This window comes from Pelodiscus sinensis, chromosome 9 (genome assembly GCF_052426305.1).
Source record: "Pelodiscus sinensis isolate ZL-2025 chromosome 9, ASM5242630v1, whole genome shotgun sequence".
Taxonomy (NCBI): Eukaryota; Metazoa; Chordata; order Testudines; family Trionychidae; genus Pelodiscus; species Pelodiscus sinensis.
In genome coordinates this window covers 32,166,958-32,187,313 of record NC_143060.1, presented here as the reverse complement: position 1 = coordinate 32,187,313, position 20,356 = coordinate 32,166,958, and the positions used below count along the sequence as shown (strand labels likewise).

The following is a 20,356-nucleotide window of genomic DNA, read 5'->3' as shown; positions in this document are numbered from 1 at the left end:
AGCAACATACTAATGACATATTTTTAAAGCAAATTTTAAACTAAGGACCTGTAGACTAACCCAGTAAATGCAAACTGATAGGATATACCTCCGGTTGGCAAATGCCTGTTAAATGGCTTTACTGCCACTTGAATAGCTCTTCCCCAGTTTTCATGTCTGCTAATTGATCTGGCACCCTCTTTCATTTTTAAGTGAACTAGATTCTGCCAGGAGAGAGCAGAGCCCCAGAACTAGGATAGGAAGAGGTACATGGGTGGACATTAAAACCCTGTGACAATGTTCCCTGCAATTTTTTCCATCTATGTGGGGAATATTTTTATGTCCCTGGAGGCACATTCATGTGCACCACCAACAGAAACAGAAACCTAGTTGTGGGCCACACGCGCCCCACTTGCAGGAAACGCACCCAGTGGTGCCCCAGCCTCAATGGTTTGGGTGCCCCAAGCAGCTGTACATGGGGACTGAGGCTCTGGCCAGAGCCATGATAGCAGAGGGGGAAAGGAACACTGAAGGGCAGGCGCGAGGGAGCAGCCAAAGGATGCCGCGCGTGACGCATCGAGGCGAACGTTCGGAGCGTTGGTGGGCGGGACTTCCCGTCCTGCGCGCGCGCAGTGGCGGTGGTGGGCGGAGTCTGCCGGGCCGGAAGCGCTGCCGTTGCTATTGCAGTGGGAAGCCGCGGGAGCGGAGCTTCCGCCATGGAGGGGTCCGTCCCGGGGCTGGGCGCGCGGTCGCTCACTGAGGATGAAATGGCGGAGGTGAAGAAGGAAGTAAGCGAGGCCGAGCCGCGGTTACGCGGGGGCTCCCGGCCGGCAGCCGTGTCACGCCCAGCCCGTGCAGCCGCCTCGCTGGGGCTGGGGCACGCGCCGGGAAATCCCCCCCCCCACTCCGCAGCCCAGGAGGCGGGGCAGGGCGCGGGCTGTGAGGGACGGGAAGGGGGGCGCAGGCGCGCTGGCTCCTTTTGCAGGGGTCGCGCGGAGGCCCCTGGAAATACCGGCCCCGGCTCGCGGGCCTCAGTGAGCACCCCGGGAAACGTCACATCCCTGCGGTCCGCATCCGGCTGGAGAGCCGCCGACCCCCGCCCTTTGCCTGGCCACGGGCTCTGGGGCAGACCGCGCCTGCGAGCGCTCCTTCCCCCCCGCTGAGGGGCTTCTTGTCAGCGGGCAGCTCTGTTCTTACTTCACGCACTGTAGAAAGGGTAGTGGTAGAGATGCAGCCGTGTTAGTCTGGTGCAGCTGAAACAAACAGGACCGTGTAGCACTTGAGAGACTAACAAGATGGTTTAATAGGTGATGAGCTTTCGTGGGCCAGACCCACTTCCTATTTGATCTGAGGAAGTGGGTCTGGCCCACGAAAGCTCATCACCTATTAAACCATCTTGTTAGTCTCTCAAGTGCTACATAGTCCTGTTTTTTGTAGAAAGGATGAGAGTCCAGCCAGGCTGGGGCTATTTGTAGGCGGGCTCCATGGCTTTAGATAATGATCGTCCAAGAAACTTTTGATAATGAGAATGAAATTATGTGTAAACTGTATAATGTGGAGCCAAATGCAGGCCTACTCGTGCCTGGGTTTTTAAACGGTTTCGGTGTGTCAACTTGAGGTCTGTTGAGAGAGGATACAAGCCTATTAAGATTAAGATTTGTCCATAAACTTTAAAAGGAAGAGGAGAAATTTTGTGTGAAGCTCAGAAAATTATTTATTTAGAACAGGCCCCAAGCAAAAAAGATGATAGTTTTCCGGAATGAAAAATACACTTCTGTAAATCTGTACTGAGTGAAACTGAGTAGGTTAGGTTAAATATAATCTAATTGTAGGCGATGCTGCAAAAATAGCCTCTGGACTGAGTTGCTTTATGAAGTACTGAAGTAAGCTTGGACACTCAAGTTACTGGTTCATTAATGATTTTTTGACAAATCTAGATGTAACTTGTGATTGAGGTCTTGCCCACTAATTTATTTTTGTTTTTACACAGTGATTTCTAACATCTGTTCTGCACATTGGTGGTGTTGCACCTTGTTGTAATTTGTTTTATTGAATTTCTCTTACTTACTGGATAGACTTGGTTCAATAGTTACTTCAGTTGTCCCACTTCCATCATTAGATACTTTTTGTTCATTTCAGTGAATCATGTCTGTTTGACTTTGGTTTCCTAATTCAGTAGTTGTTTTCTCTGCTTATGTAATTTACTTGAAGTGTTTTGTCATGACTTGAGCTAGTTTTTCATGTTCTTTCTTGCCGTTAAAGAGCCACATCTAGTTATTTTAATAACATCTGGTTATTTAAAAATCTACCCTCCCCCTTAATCTTCAATATTGTGATTTGAATGTAATACTGTCTCAATAGCAAATACATCTGAAAGACTATGATAATTTCACAACTTCTTTGTTTTTGCAAAAAAGAAAAATGACACTTCGGTCTTGCTGGTCTTCAGAAACTAAGCAGAGTTGGGCCAGGTCAGTGTTTGGATCCGAGACCTGAAGAGAAACATAGACACAGCAGAGAGTAAGATGAGTCAGTAAATACATTATTCTGAGTCAGTAATGAACCAGTATCCCACTTTGATGATGGGGCTGGGCAAGTGCTCTTTTAGATGAGTTGTAAAATGAGCTGTAGACTGCTTGTGATGAGTAGAATTGCCTAGAACCGTGGTCATCAACAGGTTAATCGTGATCAACTGGTTGATCGCAAGGCCTCGACCAGTCGATTGCGAGGCGTCCAGCTCCCCTCCCCCCATTTTCTCCCACCCCCGAGAAGCCCCACTACCTACCTTGAGCAAAAATGGAGGTAGTGCTGGCTTCCTGCAGGTGGATGGAGCTTAGTGCCACTTCCAGGGGTTCAGGAAGTGTGCTGGATGCTCTGCTGGACGCGATGTGGGAGGGGGCATTGGCTCCAGAGGAGGAGCATGGTGACTTCCCTGCACTGGCACAGGAGGGGTGAGTTGGCCCCGGGGCAGGCACGCACAGGATTTCCCTGAGAGTGGAGTGTTTCCACCCCAGGGCAGGCATGCGCGGGGTTTCCTTCTGCCCCGGGGGGGGCAAGCGTGCAGGGGTTTCGGCCCTGGGGCAGGCACAGCAGGGTTTCCCTGTGCCGGAGGAATGGAGGGGGTGTTTCCACCTCGGGGCAGGCACATGCGGGTTTTCCCCGTGCCACGGGGTGGGGGGAATCCTGGGAGTTGGGTCCGGAGGAGGCACACGCCAGCTTCCCTCGGGGGTGGGGGCAGGAATCCTGGTACGAGGCAGATGCAGGGGAGATTCTGCCTCCACTGGCACCCTTCCCCCACTCCCAGTTCCCACTCTCCTGCCACAGAACTCTGTCCCCACACCCGTCCCCACTCCCAGAACCCTGTCCCCACTCCCCTGTCCTGAGCCACAGAACTCTGTCCCCACTGCCACCCTGTTGCCTGCCAAAGCAACTACTAGCACCCTTCCCCAGTACTATGTCCCCTGATCCCACCAACACAGTTGGGGCCACATTAGTGAAGCTGGGGGCGAAGGCTGGGGTTGGAGGAGGGTTTTTTGCATTTCACTTGTGTGGCCCCAACTGATTTTTCTTGGGTCAGTGACCCCTGACTCTAAACAGGTTCCCTGCCCTTCTCAGAAATAAAGACAATGCAGAAACTTTTTGTTTGACATAGTATTTTATTTAAAAATGAAGCCTGGCCAACAAACCCCAAATTGGGGCCAAGCCCCCATCTGGCCACAGCATCATAACACTCCTGCACTCCTCTTTCCCCCAGACCCTACATCTGAACCTATCATACACTGGAACCCCCTGCCCTGAGCCCCTCACATACCCCAACCCAAATTCCTGAACCCTCACATCCAGAAGTCTGTGGCTTGCTTAGTACCCTAGCCCTACATCTGACCCTAACACTGCCCGGCCTGGTGCCCCTTCATGAGCCAGCATCCACTTATCCACTTTCTCCGGCATCCGGATTTCCTCCCAGAGCTTGCACCTCTCGCCCTTTCCCATACCCAAATCCCTCATTCCCACCCTTAGAGCCTACATATCCTTTCTCAACCCAGTGAGATTACGGCTAGACTGCAGGAGTTTTTCAGGATTCCGGAGATATCCCAGAAAAACACTTCTGCATCCAGGGATGCATTTGTTCTTCTGCTTCTTTTAGTGGAAGAGAAAACATGATCTTTCGGTCACCCCTATATTCCTCTTTCCACGAGGAATAAGGGGGCTTCCAAAAGAAGGGTTTTTTCTGATATTTGGTGCAGTCCAGGCAGGCCAAATGTTGGAAAAACCTCTTCCTACAGAAGGATTTGGGGGGGGGGAAAGCAGCAGTATAAGGGTTGGGAATAGCAAGTGATGGAGAGGAGGAGAATAGAGAGGGCGGGGCAGTAGATCTTGGCTTGTTCTGTCATTTAGAAAGTGATCTTGGGTGTAAAAAGGTTGGAGACCATTGGCCTAGAAGTAGGAATGTTAATTTTGGTCTCTTTGCCAAATGACAGTTTACTTACCTACATTTTCCTCTGGTATTTGTTTTTCTTATGTTCTTAATTGCTAAACATTTATTGCCATGTTACACTGGTGATAGCTACATTTGAATGTGAAAACTGAATGCTCATGGAGGTTAGGTCCATCAGTGGCTATTAACTAAGATGGGTAGGAATGGTGTCCCTAGCCTCTGTTTCTCCAGAGGTGGGTGACAGGGGAGGGATCACATGAGGATTAGCTGTTGTATGCCCCCTTCTGGAACATCTGGTATTGGCCAATGTTGGCAGACAAGATAGTGGGCCAGATTGGTCTGACCCAGTATGGCTGTTCTTATGAATTAGTATAGTTTTGTGGTTTAGGATCCATCTGGATGAGTCAGTCTAACAAATATCTGTTTAACAAATAAGCATCTAGCACTGGCTGTTGTCTGAAGACAGGCTATTTGACTGGGTGTACCGCTGATCTCACCAGTATGGCAGTTCTCATGTTATAAGATTATGTATTGATATTCTCTCATGCATTTGTTGTAATATTAGGGAAATCATACTTAGCTCAAATATTAACTTCTTCCCAAACATAAACTATTAAAAATGAAGTTATAGAGTACTTAATAATTTAGAGTAAAATACGTTACAGGGATATTGAAATTATCCTGAAAACATGTTCAACCAGGAAATTCTGAAATGAAATATAAATGTTAAGATATGAAGATGTACAGTTAGGGCACCCAAACATCTTGAACTTTATCCTGTACCAAAACACCTGTGGTATTTTAGTATTTGATGTTCCAGATTATAGTGATTTTTTTTAAAGATTAATTAGTGAAAAGAAATGAAAAGATTGTAATAGTTGATTTTAGAGGGGAGGTGAATAAGAGGATACATGATAAAAATATTTAAATTAAATGATGGTAAGCTTCCAGTCTCCTGGTCTCAAAACACAAGAACAAGGAAACATTCAATTAAAAGGTGGGGAATTCAAAATCAATGAGGAAATAGTATGAAAAAGTATGTGTGAGTAAACTGTGGAATTGTGTTGCTTCAGGGAGTCATGGAGACTAAGAACTTTCCGAGATTGAAAAGAAACAGCAGTGAACTGCTCTATGGAAGACAGTTTTCTCAGTCCCAAAATTTTCTCTTACTCTAAGACTCTCAGTAAGGCCAGCATATCTAATAAGGCACAATTAATTTTACCTCAATAGAGAAATTTTAGTGTGATAGATACTGCAGAAAATTGCTATATCTTTGGATGACATTGTATTAAGTTTTTGTATCATTTGGGCTTCGGAACCTTCAAGTTTCACATTTTGGGGGAGATGTGACAGGTAAGAGATTTGGGGGTTCAAAAGACTACATTTAAAATGTGCCAGATGCTTTGGACTTTTGGATCAGGAAGTATGAAATGGATATGCTGGAAAATCCCTAGGGAGAGGTTAATACCATTGCCAGAGTTGGGAAATTTGCATGTCCTGAAAAGAGTGTGTCTGATGATTACAGAAGGCCAAGATCAAAGGCCTGAGCTATATAAAGTAACATCTGACCAGCCCTCTTTGGAGTCAGGTTGAGGGAATAACAGGGATGAATGTGTAACAACAAGGAAAAAAACAGTTGTGTGTTTTGAAGGAAAACCTACGAGCGTGTTTTTGGGGCGGGAGCAAGGTGATCACTGCTAAACTTTTTAGCATGTCTGTAGGATCTTTCATTGTTTTAGTGTGTTTCTCTGAAATACTTTTTACCTCAAAAATAAATATGCTGCTTGAAAGGACTGTATAGTAATTTATAAACATGGTCAATACTACGGATGTTGACTACTCTTATTTCCCCTCTGTAGTGCCACCTGCCCCTTCTCCCTGGGCTGCTGCTTCTATCAGAGGCAGCAGGGGGTGGGAGGATGTAGAGGAGGTTGCTGCGAAGCAGCCTCTGCCTGCCAAAGGCTCAGGCTTGCCCTGGGCAGAAGCTGCTTCACAGCAGCCTCTCCTTACCCCCTCCTCTGCATCCCACAGAGCAGCCTCTGTCCATGGTCAGCCTTCTTCAGGTTAGCAACCCCTGTCCCAGCCCACCACAGCCAACCTCCTCTCTCCCCCAGCAGTCTGATACAGAAGCAGCAGTGCAGGTAGCAGAAGGCTCCCTGGGAGTGGGGCTGAATTGCACTGAATGCTGGCCCTGCCCCCAGGGACTACAGAATATTCGAGTAACGGCTAAGATTTCATTTGGTTATTCAACTATTTAATTATCCAGTAGCTAACATCCCTATTATCAATATGTTAGGAAAAAATATTATTAAAATAACTTTCTTTATTTGGGTAATCAGATAAATGTCATTATTGGGTACAATTTTCTTATCTCAAGCATGATGACAAAGTTAGACGATACTTTTTGAAGAACAAATGCGTTAAAGCGATCAGTGTGTCTACTGACGTGCTTCATTTTGTATATAATGCTATTCCAAACACTAACTCATAAAACTTTTCACTCTGTGCTGTATATTAACAGTACATTTTGTATAAAGTTGTGACTAATTGTTACATGCAAGTATACTGTGGTCAGGTAGGCTTTTTCTTACTGTATTTGAAGCTTTGCAAGTGGTAGCAACAATGGGTGACCTAGAGGAGGGATGAAAAAGGCTTTAAGCTGTAGACCTCACCCTTAACGTGTGATGCTTACCCATGCTAGTTAACTGGTAGGGGCTGGAGCAGCTCCCTGCCTGCCCTGGGCAGGGCAATGCTCCAGCCCCCCCTCTCCTCGGGGGCCCACCACAAGCAGGGACTGCTTGGTCTATGCACCCTTCCCTGCAGGTTACATTCTATGGCTCCGTTGGAGCAGGGCCAGCAGGGGCTGGCAGACCCACTCCTGGGGCGGCTTCACTGTGGGCTCTTCAGTATAAAACTAAGCCACAAAGCCCACAATGCGCATAACTACTAAGATTTTCAGTAGGGCTGTCAATTGCTGTGCGTTAACGCCTGCGATTAACGCAAGGCAGGATTAACACATTCATTTTTTTTAACACGTTCATCGCAGATGTTAATGCTGTGCTGCCCCTTTGAAGTACTGCTCCGGCGTTTCAAAGGGGCTGTGCATTTGGAGCCTGGGATCAGCTGGAGTCCTCAGCTGACCCTGGGCTCCATGCAGTGTTGCCCCTTTGAAGCACCGGAGCAGCACTTCAAAGGGTCAGTGCAACTCGGAGCTGGGGATCAGCTGGGCACAGTGCTGCCCCTTTGAGGCGCTGCTTCAAAGGGGCAGCGCTGCTTCAAAGGGGCAGCGCTGCTTCAAAGGGGCAGCGCTGCTTCAAAGGGGCAGCGCTGCTTCAAAGGGGCAGCGCTGCACAGAGCCCAGGGCTCCTGCAGTGCTGCCCCTTTGAAACACAGCGGTAGCATTTCAAAGGGCCAGCACTGCATGGAGTCTGGATCAGCTGATCCCGGGCTCCTGCGGTGCTGCCCTTTTGAAATGCTGCCGCTGCATTTCAAAGAGGCAGCTGCATGGAGCTCGGGGTCAGCTGGGGACTCCAGCTGATCCTGGGCTCCCTGCAACGCTGCCCCTTTGAAATACCACCACTATGTTTCAAAGGGGAAGCGCTAAGAGAGCTGGGGACCAGATGGCGACTCTAGCTGATCCCGGGCTTCTGAAGCACTGCCCCTTTGAAATGCTGCTGCAACATTTCAAAGGGGCAGCGCACACAATTAATTGCAATTCCTTTTTTTAATTGTGTGATTAATAGCAATTATGTTTTTTAATAACTTGACAGCCCTAATTTTTAGCAGTTACACATTACGTTACCTTTTTAAATGACTTTTTACATCTCTAATCTAGAGCAGACAAAGCATGGGAGGTTACCACCTTTTTTACTGTCATATCTGTCAAACTGTATAAGCTAAGTAGCAGGCAACGTGTGTCCAAAGGGTGGCCCATCAAATTGTATAAAGTGAGATGTGTACTGATTGCATACAACTTGGTGAGAGCCATACTTTCCCTCTATATCCAATCAAAGCACCACTACGGATCAGTCCACACACCCCACAAATTCTAGTTACACAAGTGCAGTTAACAAAACTGCCTTATCTTGGGAGAACATATTGGTTACAATAATCTTGTGGCCCATTGAGATGAAAGAGGACCACTCAGTAGCTGAAGTTTCCCCTCACTGGTCTAAGCAAACTTAGACTACCAGTAGTTGCCTGTATCAAATCAGTGAATCTCAATTTTTCCAGATTACTGAATCTCTTTCAGAAGTTTGATTTGCATATCCCCAAGTTACACTTCACACTACTTGGTTACAAAATCAGACATAAAAATATGAAAGTGTCACAGCACTCTAAATTGCTGTCTCATTTTTACCAAAAAATATAAAATCAATTATAATATAAATATTATGAAAGATAGACCTCCCTGGTCCTGCACCCTTGGGATCTGACTGATCCCAGACAAGGGAGTTTGCTGGACCAGAGGAGGTGGGGGTGGGGCGGGGCATCAGCCTCTCTTCTGGACTCCTCTCCTTGGCCACGGTGTTCCAGCGGCACTGCCGGCTGTGCTGTCCCACTGGGCTCAGGAAGCCTCACAGGCTTTGCTGTCACACTGGGCTCCCGGAGCCCTGTAGCCTCTGCCGTCTTTGCTTCCCCACCATCTTCTTGGCCCCAAGGGCTCTGGTGGCCCCATTGGACCCCTCCAGCCCTGTGGGCTCCAGCAGCCCCACTAGCTGTGGGCTCTGCTTTAGGGATGTAAGCGACTAATTGACTAGTTAACACAAGGAAAGATGAAAAATAACTTTTTGGGGGTGTAGTAACTATCCGGCCTGAACTAACTGTGCACTAAGTTTACTTAACTTGATAAATCGTTGTGTTGCTTTTTCTCTTTACGTGTTAAGCAAATCAAATAGATGCTCAGCCACTGGTATATCAATGCATTGGAAAAATGCTTTAATGCTCAGTATGTTCCCACTGTTTCTGTAGGATCCCTGCTTCATTCAATACACAGGTCGGACAGTGCACAGGAAAAGAGACATAATTGTATTATGCAGAGATCATGTGTCATTCAGCAACCGTAACAGGGTAAATCTGTAATAAACTCTTACATAGTGAAATAACCCTGAATTTTCACCAGTGTAACAGAGTAGAACTAGGTCCCTTGTGTACAGGATGGAGGATGTTGTGATTTTGCATGGAGAGCTGTCCAACCTGTATGCTAAATGAGGCACAAGTTGTGTGAGAATAAGGTGTTAATTGAAATATGTATGTGAGCAGAGTCAAGGTTGCACAGAAACATAAATTTGGCATTTCTTGATTTCATTTAAAATGTACAACTTGTTCTTTTACCTTTTTTTGTTAATCTCAATTTTACAAACTGTGTGTATTCTCCCTCTTTCTTCCACTCGGTTTTTTCTTTGACTGAAACAGGATGTTGAACTGAATCTCTTAATAGCAATTCTCCTTTTAGCAAGATGCACCACTTCAGCAGAAGCAGCCATTTCCTGTTGAAATGATGAATCATTGAAGTTACAATGGTGTTGCTAGAAGTTCACAATTTTTAGCAATTTTTCCAGCAACTCATCCTGGACCAATATTTCATATGTAGTGTTTAAATATTCTAGTATCTGTCTTAATCAGGCAAAAGAAAAATAATAATATAAAAGGCAGACTGTCCTTAATTCTTACTGTAGTGAACAGTTAAACTACAGCTATGTAACACATTACTACTTAATATTTAAAATATATTTAATTTCCTCTGGATCTTATTTCTGATTTGTAATCCAGTCCTGACGACATCTAAATTTGAAAATGTTTTCCAATATATCATGAAAGCCACATTTAAAATCAGCTAATGACAATAATGTTCTATTGTCTTTGTTTTAGGCTTTAGAAAGAATGCGTCCCTATTTGTGTGACAAAATTATTGCTGAAAGACACTTTGATTACCTGCGTTCAAAGAAAATACTCACTAGAGAAGACACTGAAGAAATATCTTGTCGACCCTCAAATAGGAAGAAAACTGGGAAGTTATTGGACTACTTGGCAGAAAATCCAAAGGGACTAGATACTTTGATTGAATCTATTAGACGAGAAAGAACACAGAACTTCCTGTTAGAAAGGATAACTGATGTAGTGTTGAAAGTCAAAAATGAAAAACTGGAAGCTCTCAAAGGTGAGATGTTTAAATTGTTAAATGGCAAAGTAGATGTTTATCTCAAAGGACTCTGTAAGAGTACATAAACTAAAAAAAATCTTACACATGTTTTACTGTAAATTTTTTCAGATTTCCTTTGGTAATAGGGATACCATCTTTGAAGAAGTCTCTTGCAGGATAAAGAAATAATGTTAGACTTGGGTTTAAGCTCCTAGTGACAAGTACCATAGCTTCCACTTAAGAAGGAACAATCCGTTTCCACACACACAGAATGGGAAGTGACTGTTTAGGAAGGAGTACTGCAGAAAGGGATCTAAGAGTCATAATGGACCACAAGCTAAATGAGTTAACAGTGTGACACTTGCAAATAAACCCAAACATGATTCTGGGATGCATTAATAGGACAGTGTGAGCAAGATAGGAGAAGTAATTCTTCCACTCTGCGCTGATTAGGCTTCAAATGGAGTACCTATGAGGGAAGACTGAAAGAATGGAGTTTTTTTAGTTTGGAAAAGAGAAGACCGAGAGGGGACACGATAACAGTTTTGAAATTCCTAAAAGGGTGTGAGGCGGAGGAAGAGAAATTGTTCCCCTTGACCTCTGATGATAGGCTAAGAAGCAATGGGCTTAAATTGCAGCAAGGGAGGTTTAGGTTGAACATCAGGAAAAGTTTCCTGTCAGGATAGATCAACACTGAAATAAATTGCCTAAGGAGGTTATGGAATCTCCATCAGTGGAGATATTTAAGAGCAGGTTAGATAGGCATATATCAGGTATTATCTAGATGGTGCTTGGTCCTGCTGTGAGGGCAGGGGACTGGACATAATGATCTCTTGAGGTCCGTTCCAGTTTTTTATAATTCTATTTTTTTTTTACTATGCTAAGCATAGTGATGCTTAATAAATCACAAACATTATGATTTGTTATGATGCACAGTATTTTTGCATTTTGGTCTCAGTCTGTGAAACTGCTTCTTAATGAGATTATATTGCAGTTATTGACCTTAATAATGTTTCATGAAGGATTTCTCTGAAACATATTTAACTTACTATTAGGGATGTAAATTCCCAAATAAAAAGTTAACCAGTTAAATAGAACGTTAAACGTTCAACTTAGATTGGTTAACTGAGATCCTGCGGGTGGTGGGCTCGACCAAGTTGGGGTGTGGTGGGCCTTGCCTAGCTGGATCGCTACATGCCCATGTCAAGAAGGGGACGCTCCAGCCCAGCCAGGCCACGGGTTAACTGTTTACCCTGTAAGCATCATTCAGTAAGGATGATGCTTACTGGGTAAGCAGTTACCAGTTAAAATCCCTACTTACTATGTGTTTTAATATAAAATGAGCTTGTATTGGGAAATTAAACTATCACGTTGTGTATCAATGTTTAGGAAAGCTATAAACCCCCAAACCTTATGTATGTATTGCTATCTCTGCCTACCATTCACAGACAAGAGTTTTTTATGTTGACACACAGAAAATTGAATCATAGCTTCATGTCCGAGTGTATTCAGAGTTGAAATTACATAATAATTTATAGATTAAAAAAATCCAAACACTGTAATCTGTTCTAAGAAAGTTTGAGAGAAAATGAAACCTATAAGAGAACAAATCTCAACAGATTTTTCTCCAGGGTTTACATGTTCCCTGTTTTGCCTGACTTCACTTGAAAAAGTAAGGCCCTGTCCCTAGTGAACTCGATCCATATAGCTGATAGCTGACGAATCAATTTAAATACTTCTTGTCACCCCAAAAATATCTTTTGGTTTTGAATGCAGGGTAAAGATAATTTGTGGCCTGTGTTCTCTTCTGAGACTAATATTAAACATGCTGGGACCCCTATGGATGGGCTGCTTCACAGCAGCCTCCCCTAACTCCCCCTTCTCCACCTCTGATGGAGGCAGCAGGGGGGGACAGGGCAGCACCACAGAGACTTTAAGCCAGCTCCCCCAAGCACTGGCTCCTGCTTCCCATTCCCACATGAGAGGCAGGCGGGAGGGGGAATGAGTAGTTGATACTCCAGTCCAATGTTTCTCAACCTTTTTGTATAAAGTACCCCTTTTTCAAAAAAAAGGATAAGTACCCCCAATACCTACAGTTTTCAGAGCCACACAGTTTTTTTCTACCATTGCAACACATTTATTTAAACAACTTAATCATAGCCAGACGGTTGATGAAATTTTTGGGTGTAAAAAGTACAAAAATAAATAAAGCGCTATAAAACTTAAAACAAATTCAGTTTTCTCCAAACTTCAGTTGTGTTGATGTACTTCTCTCCCCTCCCCCCCGACTTCTCTCGAGTACCCCTAAGGTACCACTGGTTGAGATACACTGCTCCAGTCAACTACACACGGGGGCTACGTCTACACTGGGCAGTCTTGTGCAAGAACATATGCAAATGAGGCATGGAGATAAATATTGCCACGCTTCATTTGCATACTTAATGACCCTCATTTTTGCATAAGGGGTTTTTGCTCCTTGCACAAAAACCCCCTTTTGCGCAAGAGCCATTCTGCTGCTTATTTTCAGGCAGAAGGGCTCTTGCGCAAGAGGGTTTTTTTGCATGTGTTCTTGCATAAGACTGGCCAGTGTAGATGTGGCCATGGGATGTTAAATTACAAGTAATTGACTAATCGAATAGTTGATGCATTTTCCCAGGTTCCATGTGGCACTGCCACTTTGAACTGCGGCTGGAAGCCTGGTGTCAGACTCCATGTGGTGTTTCAAAGCGGCAGCACTGCATGCAGCTTGGAGTCAGCCAGGGACTCCCCAGCTGATCCCAGACTCCACATGGCACTGCCACTTTGAAATGCCGCGTGCAGCCTGGGAGCACACCAGGTGGCCCTGGGCTGCAAGGGGTGTTTCAAAGCAGCAGCACCACGTGGAGCCCAGAGTCTGGCTCCATATGGTGCTGCTGCTTTGAAGTACCCCCTCCTCTTTCATCCCCCAGCTCCCTGCTGCCTCTTTCTGATAGAGGCAGCAAGGTCGGGGAGGGGGTAGGGAGGTAACCACTAGTCAATTAGTCCTTCACATCCCTGCTAGTCACTGACATCCCTACACCAAATATAAGCAGTTTAGTTCTCTGAAGACCTGGGCACCTGCAGCTTCTGCTAACTGCACTGAAATTTTGGCCTTTGTGAAAATCTTGCCACTTGAATTTACTTAGTTAAATATAGGTTTAGGACCTTAACATTAGTCCTCAATTTTTAAATGTCTTAATCAATTATAAAATTCTCCAGATTACTTCCATTGATTAAAGTAATGAAAGAAAAGGTAGAAAGGGTTCCGTTTCTGCAATTTTTGTGCTGTACCAAAATAAAGTTTGATTTTTTTACATTTCAAGAAAGAGGACAGGATTCCTGGGAGTGAATAGGTGAGGATGAAGGGGGAGAAGGGCTATCAGAGAAAATAGATGGGAATAGTTTAGGAAGATAAAGATAATGATTTTTGTGAAGATTAACTGATTTCACTTTAAAACTAAATGTACACGTATATGTTTGCCAAGTATTAAATTCACATTGCAATGATCTGATGTCAGATGATGCTGAAAGGAGATGTGGTCTACAAGATCAGGGATCCACATTGATAAAATTTAAGTACTTGTACTCTAGTTTAACAGCTTTTAGAACATTCTAATAAATGTCATTAAAGTTAATTTGAGTTAGAAGCTGACTAGCTACATAGTGCAATTGTATTAAAATCCACTCTGGTTTTCTTTAGGCTTGAGCTGCAGTAGCTGTATGACTTCAGTGTATGGAGGAACAAATAATCTTTCTAGGTCATATTCTGATGAATCCAATTCATATGAAAAAGTAAAAGACAAAGAATCTATCCATTATCAACCAGAAGACCGGTTTAGTACAGCTGCTTTTGTGTCTGCTTCATCTCTTCGTTCAATGAATTTACCAATTGTGGAGATAGGAAGCACAGAAAATACAGTCTTCTCAACCACCCTTCCCGGACCTGGGGATCCTGGAGCACCTCCTCTTCCACCAGAACTTCAGTCTGAACAACAGGAAGCCAATGCCAGTTCAAGTGACAATATTTTTCTGCCTTTAAGATCACGTTCTCTTCTACCACAATGATCTTCAGTGACTTTTTTTTCTTGCCTGTTCACTTAAAGGGAAATGTTGTTAAACTTTTAAATATATTTGTGGGCAGCATACAGAATGTTCTCAAACTATTAAATCACAAATAGGGAGAAATAGCCTATGTGATTTGATAATAAAGGAAAAAAAACAACCCAACAACCTGGTTTTTAAAAGGTAGTCACAATTGATTCTGTATCTCACAGATTATTTAGTTTCTGGAAGTCTTTAGATGCCATAAGTGCTTTACCTTTTTTTAAGATTTCATGTTAATATTGTTAAAATCAATACAACAAATGTTTATCTTCCTAAAGTAGCAGATTTTGATATTTTTAGCAAGTAAAGGGGAAATGGCTATAACAAAAGAGAATAATTTAAAAGGACACTCAGAACTTTTGTACTACTTCCAAAATTTGTCAAATTAATTATTACATGGCATAGGGTGAATTTTTCCCTCAAATTTATGCACACAACTTGCATGGGGAGGGCAGAATTTAGCTTTTTGTGGCCACCCATCTTCTTAAAATGCTTATTGCCAAATAATTCTCAGTATGTTATTTTGATCCTTGTGTTCTATTTGCACCCAAACATGAAAGGTACTTGGATACTAAACTGATTATAATTCTTATTATGTACTTTCTCGTACTGTTTTTAAATATAATATAGAAATAATTGGTTTGAAATGCATTTGTTTTAATTTTAATGTATATTAATAGTGAAAAGAGATGTCTGCTCTTCAGACTCCAGTAAGGGAGTTACTCGATAGCTTATTTATAAGATGCCTTTAAGGACATGCTTCTGTAAGGAGCAACAGGTATGGTATTTAATGGATGGACCTAGTAGGGGGATGTAAAGATCTAAACTACTCAAGGAAATATTGTGCTGCAGGTACTTAATTCTTGCGTCCTACAGTAACACGTTTACATTGCAAGTGATTTAGAATCTAAACCAAGTTTTAACTGTTTTAACATGGGAAAAGTTCTCATCTCCTGACATAGAACAATATGGTTTACTCCTTTCATGCTTTCCTTTTCATTCTAAAGCTCACTTTGTAAGTCATGTAAAATTCAGTTTAAGTGTAGAAGTGCAAAACTACAAATTTAAAAACTATTACTCAGGATTACATACAGTTGTCTTTACAGCAGTGTATTTTTTTCTGATGTTACATTTTCTGTTTATCAAAAGATACAGTGGCTTTTATTTAAAAGGTGTAATTCTGACATTGATTGCTATAGTAGGATAACATGTATTCTAGTCTGTCTCAACAAACCCTGATTCTGTTTCTAATGCTAATCCTCCTGCTTCAGAGGATAAGGGCTCAGCATCTAGCCTTCAGAGGATAGCTGCCTTATATTTTTCATGTGACATCAACCAAAAACAGGCTGATCCCATCTGGGGACTGAGAAAAGTAATCAACAAAAGTATCCTATAGTTGGTTACTTGTTCATGTCTGACTAGTCTATGGATGTAAACTCAGTTCAAAGAAACTGTCAAGTTTAATTTGAATATCATGTAGAAACATCTTTATAACAATGAGGTAGCTTACATGTGATAAAAATATGGGCTGCTTTTATTAATATGGCACCCTGATTACTATAGTTTCAGGTATCCAACAGACACATTGAGCCTGATCTTCAAAAAAGAAAATTATCCACAAGTTCAGTTGACTACAACTTGGAGTTGTGGGGTCTGCTCTCTTAAGACACTTGATTTTTTTTTTTTTTTTTAACATCCCTACATTTTGAAAAAGCGGCGAGGAGTTCTGTATCACCTTGTAAACTAACCAAAGTATCTCTGACGAAGTAGGTCTTTGCCCACGAAAGCTTATGCTCCAACACTTCGGTTAGTCTATAAGGTGCCACAGGACTCCTCACCACTTTTGCAGATTCAGACGAACACAGCTACCCCTCTGATACTTGGTTGGGAATGTTCAAAATGTAGTCAAGTATCAGAGGGGTGTTAGTCCAAATCTGCAAAAGCAGTGAGGAGTCCTGTGGCACCTTACAGACTAACCGAAGTGTTGGAGCTTAAGCTTTTGTGGGCAAAGACCCACTTCATCAGAGACACTTTGGTTAGTCTATAAGATGCCACAGGACTCCTCACTGCTTTTGCAGATTCAGACTAACATGGCTACCCCTCTGATACTTGACTACATTTTGAACATTCCCAACCATTTTTTGAACTCTGCAGATATTTTCTATTTTAACTTATTTTGCTATCCGTTGGAAGTGATTATATAAATTAGGTTAATGTACTGTATCTGGATCTGATCCTGAGAATTGCTGAGATCCTTGCAGTCAAAATGCACAATCCACCTTCCATTCAAACTACAGTAGACTTCCGATAATCTAATGGGACCTAGGTGGTGCCGGATTATCAAATATGCCGGACTATCAGGAGGTATTATAAGATGGTTATATATATATATACTGTATACATTATATACTGTATATAAAGTGTTCTTAACCCTTTTTATTGTACATACGGTATACAGTATACTGTAATGTTTTAGTTTTTTAAAGCCTTTTTTACCCTTTTTGCTCAGTTCAGCTGCTGCCGCTGTTACCTTGTGACTCATTTTTTGCTGAAGCTCACTCACTAGGCTCTTGCCATTTTGATGCCGGACTATTAGGAGTGCCGGACTATAGGATGCCGGACTATTGGAGTTTTACTGTAATACCAAAACTACTTTGAGAGCAAGAGCAGACCCATTGAGGGGGGTCAGCAATTTATATGATGTACATAATCTCTTCTAGGAAAGGGTGCTGTGGTTACAGGAGATCCCTAAAAATTGGATGAATGTGGGAGATGGAGAGGTTAAGCCTACGCAAACTAAATACATAAAGTATGCATGGGTTCATAGATGACTACCTACCAAATGTCTATAATGAATGTGTACCACAAACTCTACCTGTGCAGTAATTGCTCCTTTGTACTAAGCTAAGATCTTTGTTAATGTGTGTAATCTTACCAAATGTTTGAAACCTATGCATTTTTTAACCAAAATTTAATTTCTAAATTTGTTGAAATAAACTTTTTTGCATAATTGCTTGCTGTTGCTTCTCCTCCTGCTGTTCTCATCTTCGGACATCTCTACTCTGAGCTGCTCTGAGTCCCTAGAAGACTGCAATATGCTAATTTACAACAATGCTGTGGCAATGAATTTTGAAGCACCATTGAGGAATAGTGATAGAAATGTAGCCGTGTTAGTCTGGTGTAGCTGAAACAAAATACAGGACTATGTAGCACTTTAAAGACTAACAAGATGGTTTATTATCATCATCTAATAAACCATCTTGTTAGTCTTTAAAGTGCTACATAGTCCTGTATTTTGTTTCATTGAGGAATAGGTGTGCTCCTGAAAGAGTACTCCCCTACCTTTTCCACTTCAACTTCTGATTCTTTTGAGTGCCCATCCTCAATTGAGGCTTGAGCATTCCATGGAATTCTTCCAAGGTTGGAGAAACTTCTAACCTTCAATGGCACAATCTTCAAAAAAATAAATGAACACCAATAATCTGCCCAGTGGCAGAATGATAGAACTATCTACCCTGTTTGAAGAGGAAGGGAGTGGGTGCTAAGAATTAATTCAGGCTTTGTGGTGATGGTCAGTTTTTCTGAATGATACATAGAAATTTCTGTGTTCAGTCAGCTCCTGTTTAAACACCAATTTTCTAATAGAAATGTAGCCATGTTAGTCTGGTGTAGCTGAAGCAAAATACAGGACTATGTAGCACTTTAAAGACTAACAAGATGGTTTATTAGATGATGAGCTTTCGTGGGCCAGACCCACTTCCTCAGATCAAATAGTGGAAGAAAATAGTCACAACCATATATACCAAAGGATACAATTAAAAAAAAAAGTGAACACATATGAAAAGGACAAATCACATTTCAGAACAGAAGGAGGATGCGGGGGGGGGGGGGGAGGAAATGTCTGAGTTAATGATATTAGAGGTGGGGAAAGGTAGCTGTATTGTAGAGTTATACTCACCTGAGGAAGGATATTCATCATTACAAAGATTGAGGGAGTATGACTGGAAAAGGTAGTAAGCTGAACAGTTTTTGACCCAAGTTTGTGGGTCTAAGCTAAGGAAAATGTCAGGTAATTACTTTTAAAATAACAAGTTTGACACACCCCTCAATACTAGGGTAGACACAGTTTAATGCCTCTACAGCGGAGTCAGCTGGTTATATAATGTAGGTGTTTTACCTCCCTCATATAAAGTGATGGGGTGCATTTAGATTACTACCTAGTCCAAATTTTAAAAAGGAGGCACTGGTCTTATCTGTGTGATTTTTTTTTTTTTTAAGTTACTGGAACATTTTTGAGAAGTTTAATGTAGAGCAGGCATGTCAAACTGGTGTTTGGAGGGCTGCATGTGGCCCGATAGAAATTTTTTGCAGCCCACCAGAACATTTTTATAAAAGAATTAAGTGCTGGCCGCTTGGAGCACATGGCCGAGGGGCTGCTCTGCACCACTGCAACTGCTCATGGCTGGCCAGGCTGCTCTGTGTATGCACTCATGGCCAACTGGGCACTCTGTGCTGGGATCTCCAGCAGGTGCCCACAGCTGGCTGAGGGGCTCTGCACACATGCTCATGGCCAGCTGGGTGCTCTGGGCTAGCTGCTGTGCTTACACTGCCCCAGTGCCTCCAGCAGCAACATCTGGGACCCAAGGATTAGGTTTTGGGGGGGGCATTAGGTTGGGGGGTGCTGGGAGTGCCTGGCTCGGGGAGGACGGAGGCATTAGGTTGGGGGGGAGGGCCTGGCTCCAGGGGAATGAAGGGGGGATTGGGTTAGAATGAGAGTATGGGAGTGCCTGGCTCTGGGGGAGAGGAAGGGGTTTTTTTTTTGTTAATATTTTGGTTTGTATTTATTTACTCACAAAATCACAATATATATATATTAATTTTATATCCATAAATGTCAATTTTTTGCAATTGCATGAATAATATCTTTATGCAAAATCTCATACTTATAAAGTATCTGAAATTTTCACAGAAGCCTGTTCTATTTGATTAACATGGTCTATATTTGTTTTTATTTCAACAAAACAAGTTATGTACCATTCACAACATTTAAAAATACCTTAAATTTATATTTAAATTAAAAATTATGTAAAATTAATTTAAAAAATTATAAGCAAATAATTTTACACATGAAATTATTGTAATGTATAAAATATACTTAAAATATAATAATAAATAACTGCGACTGGGTTGCCAGGTGTCTGGTATTGGTGTCTTCTAAACATTTTTTCTTTTTTTTTCTTTTTTTTTTTTGATGGACAACTAATTTTCTTTTTTGATCAAACCTTCTGAGAACCCTAGGTAGCCCTGAAAGCTATCAGTTTTCGTTTGTGCGGCCCTCAGTATGCTTCCAGTTTGACATGCCTGATGTAAAGGAAGCATTGTATATTTCAATATAGGCTAAGTGGTTGGGTTAAAGCTTAAGTTTCTATATAGTTGACAGATTTAGCATGTTTTAAAGGTCTGTGTATACTAGACTTTCCAGTGATATTAGACTACTATATAACATTCATTTTATTCTTCTCTAGATAAGGTCTGAGTATATTTTTAAAGAAAATATTTTCCTCAGCATTAACCTCCATTTGTATTCCTAGGTAGGATTAAATCATTGTGAAATGTAAACGCCAAAAAGTTTGCTTTTGTTGAACAATGTAGCCTACTAGTGAACTTAAACAAGATAT

General features: G+C 42.4%; 1 protein-coding gene across 2 annotated transcripts; it reads left to right on the top strand.

The window, feature by feature from the left end:
- Nucleotides 1-610: 610 nt before the first annotated feature.
- BCL10 (BCL10 immune signaling adaptor) lies at nucleotides 611-17,690 on the top strand. Of its 2 annotated transcripts, none has more exons than XM_075936382.2 (3): nucleotides 611-767; nucleotides 10,286-10,574; nucleotides 14,275-17,690. In XM_075936382.2, the coding sequence occupies exons 1-3, from the start codon at nucleotides 696-698 to the stop codon at nucleotides 14,637-14,639; spliced, it is 726 nt and encodes a 241-aa protein (XP_075792497.1). In that variant the 5' UTR covers nucleotides 611-695; the 3' UTR covers nucleotides 14,640-17,690. The 2 variants fall into 2 exon arrangements, with proteins under 2 accessions (XP_075792497.1, XP_075792496.1); XM_075936381.2 differs by having other exon boundaries at nucleotides 619-755.
- The last annotated feature ends 2,666 nt before the right edge of the window (nucleotides 17,691-20,356 follow it).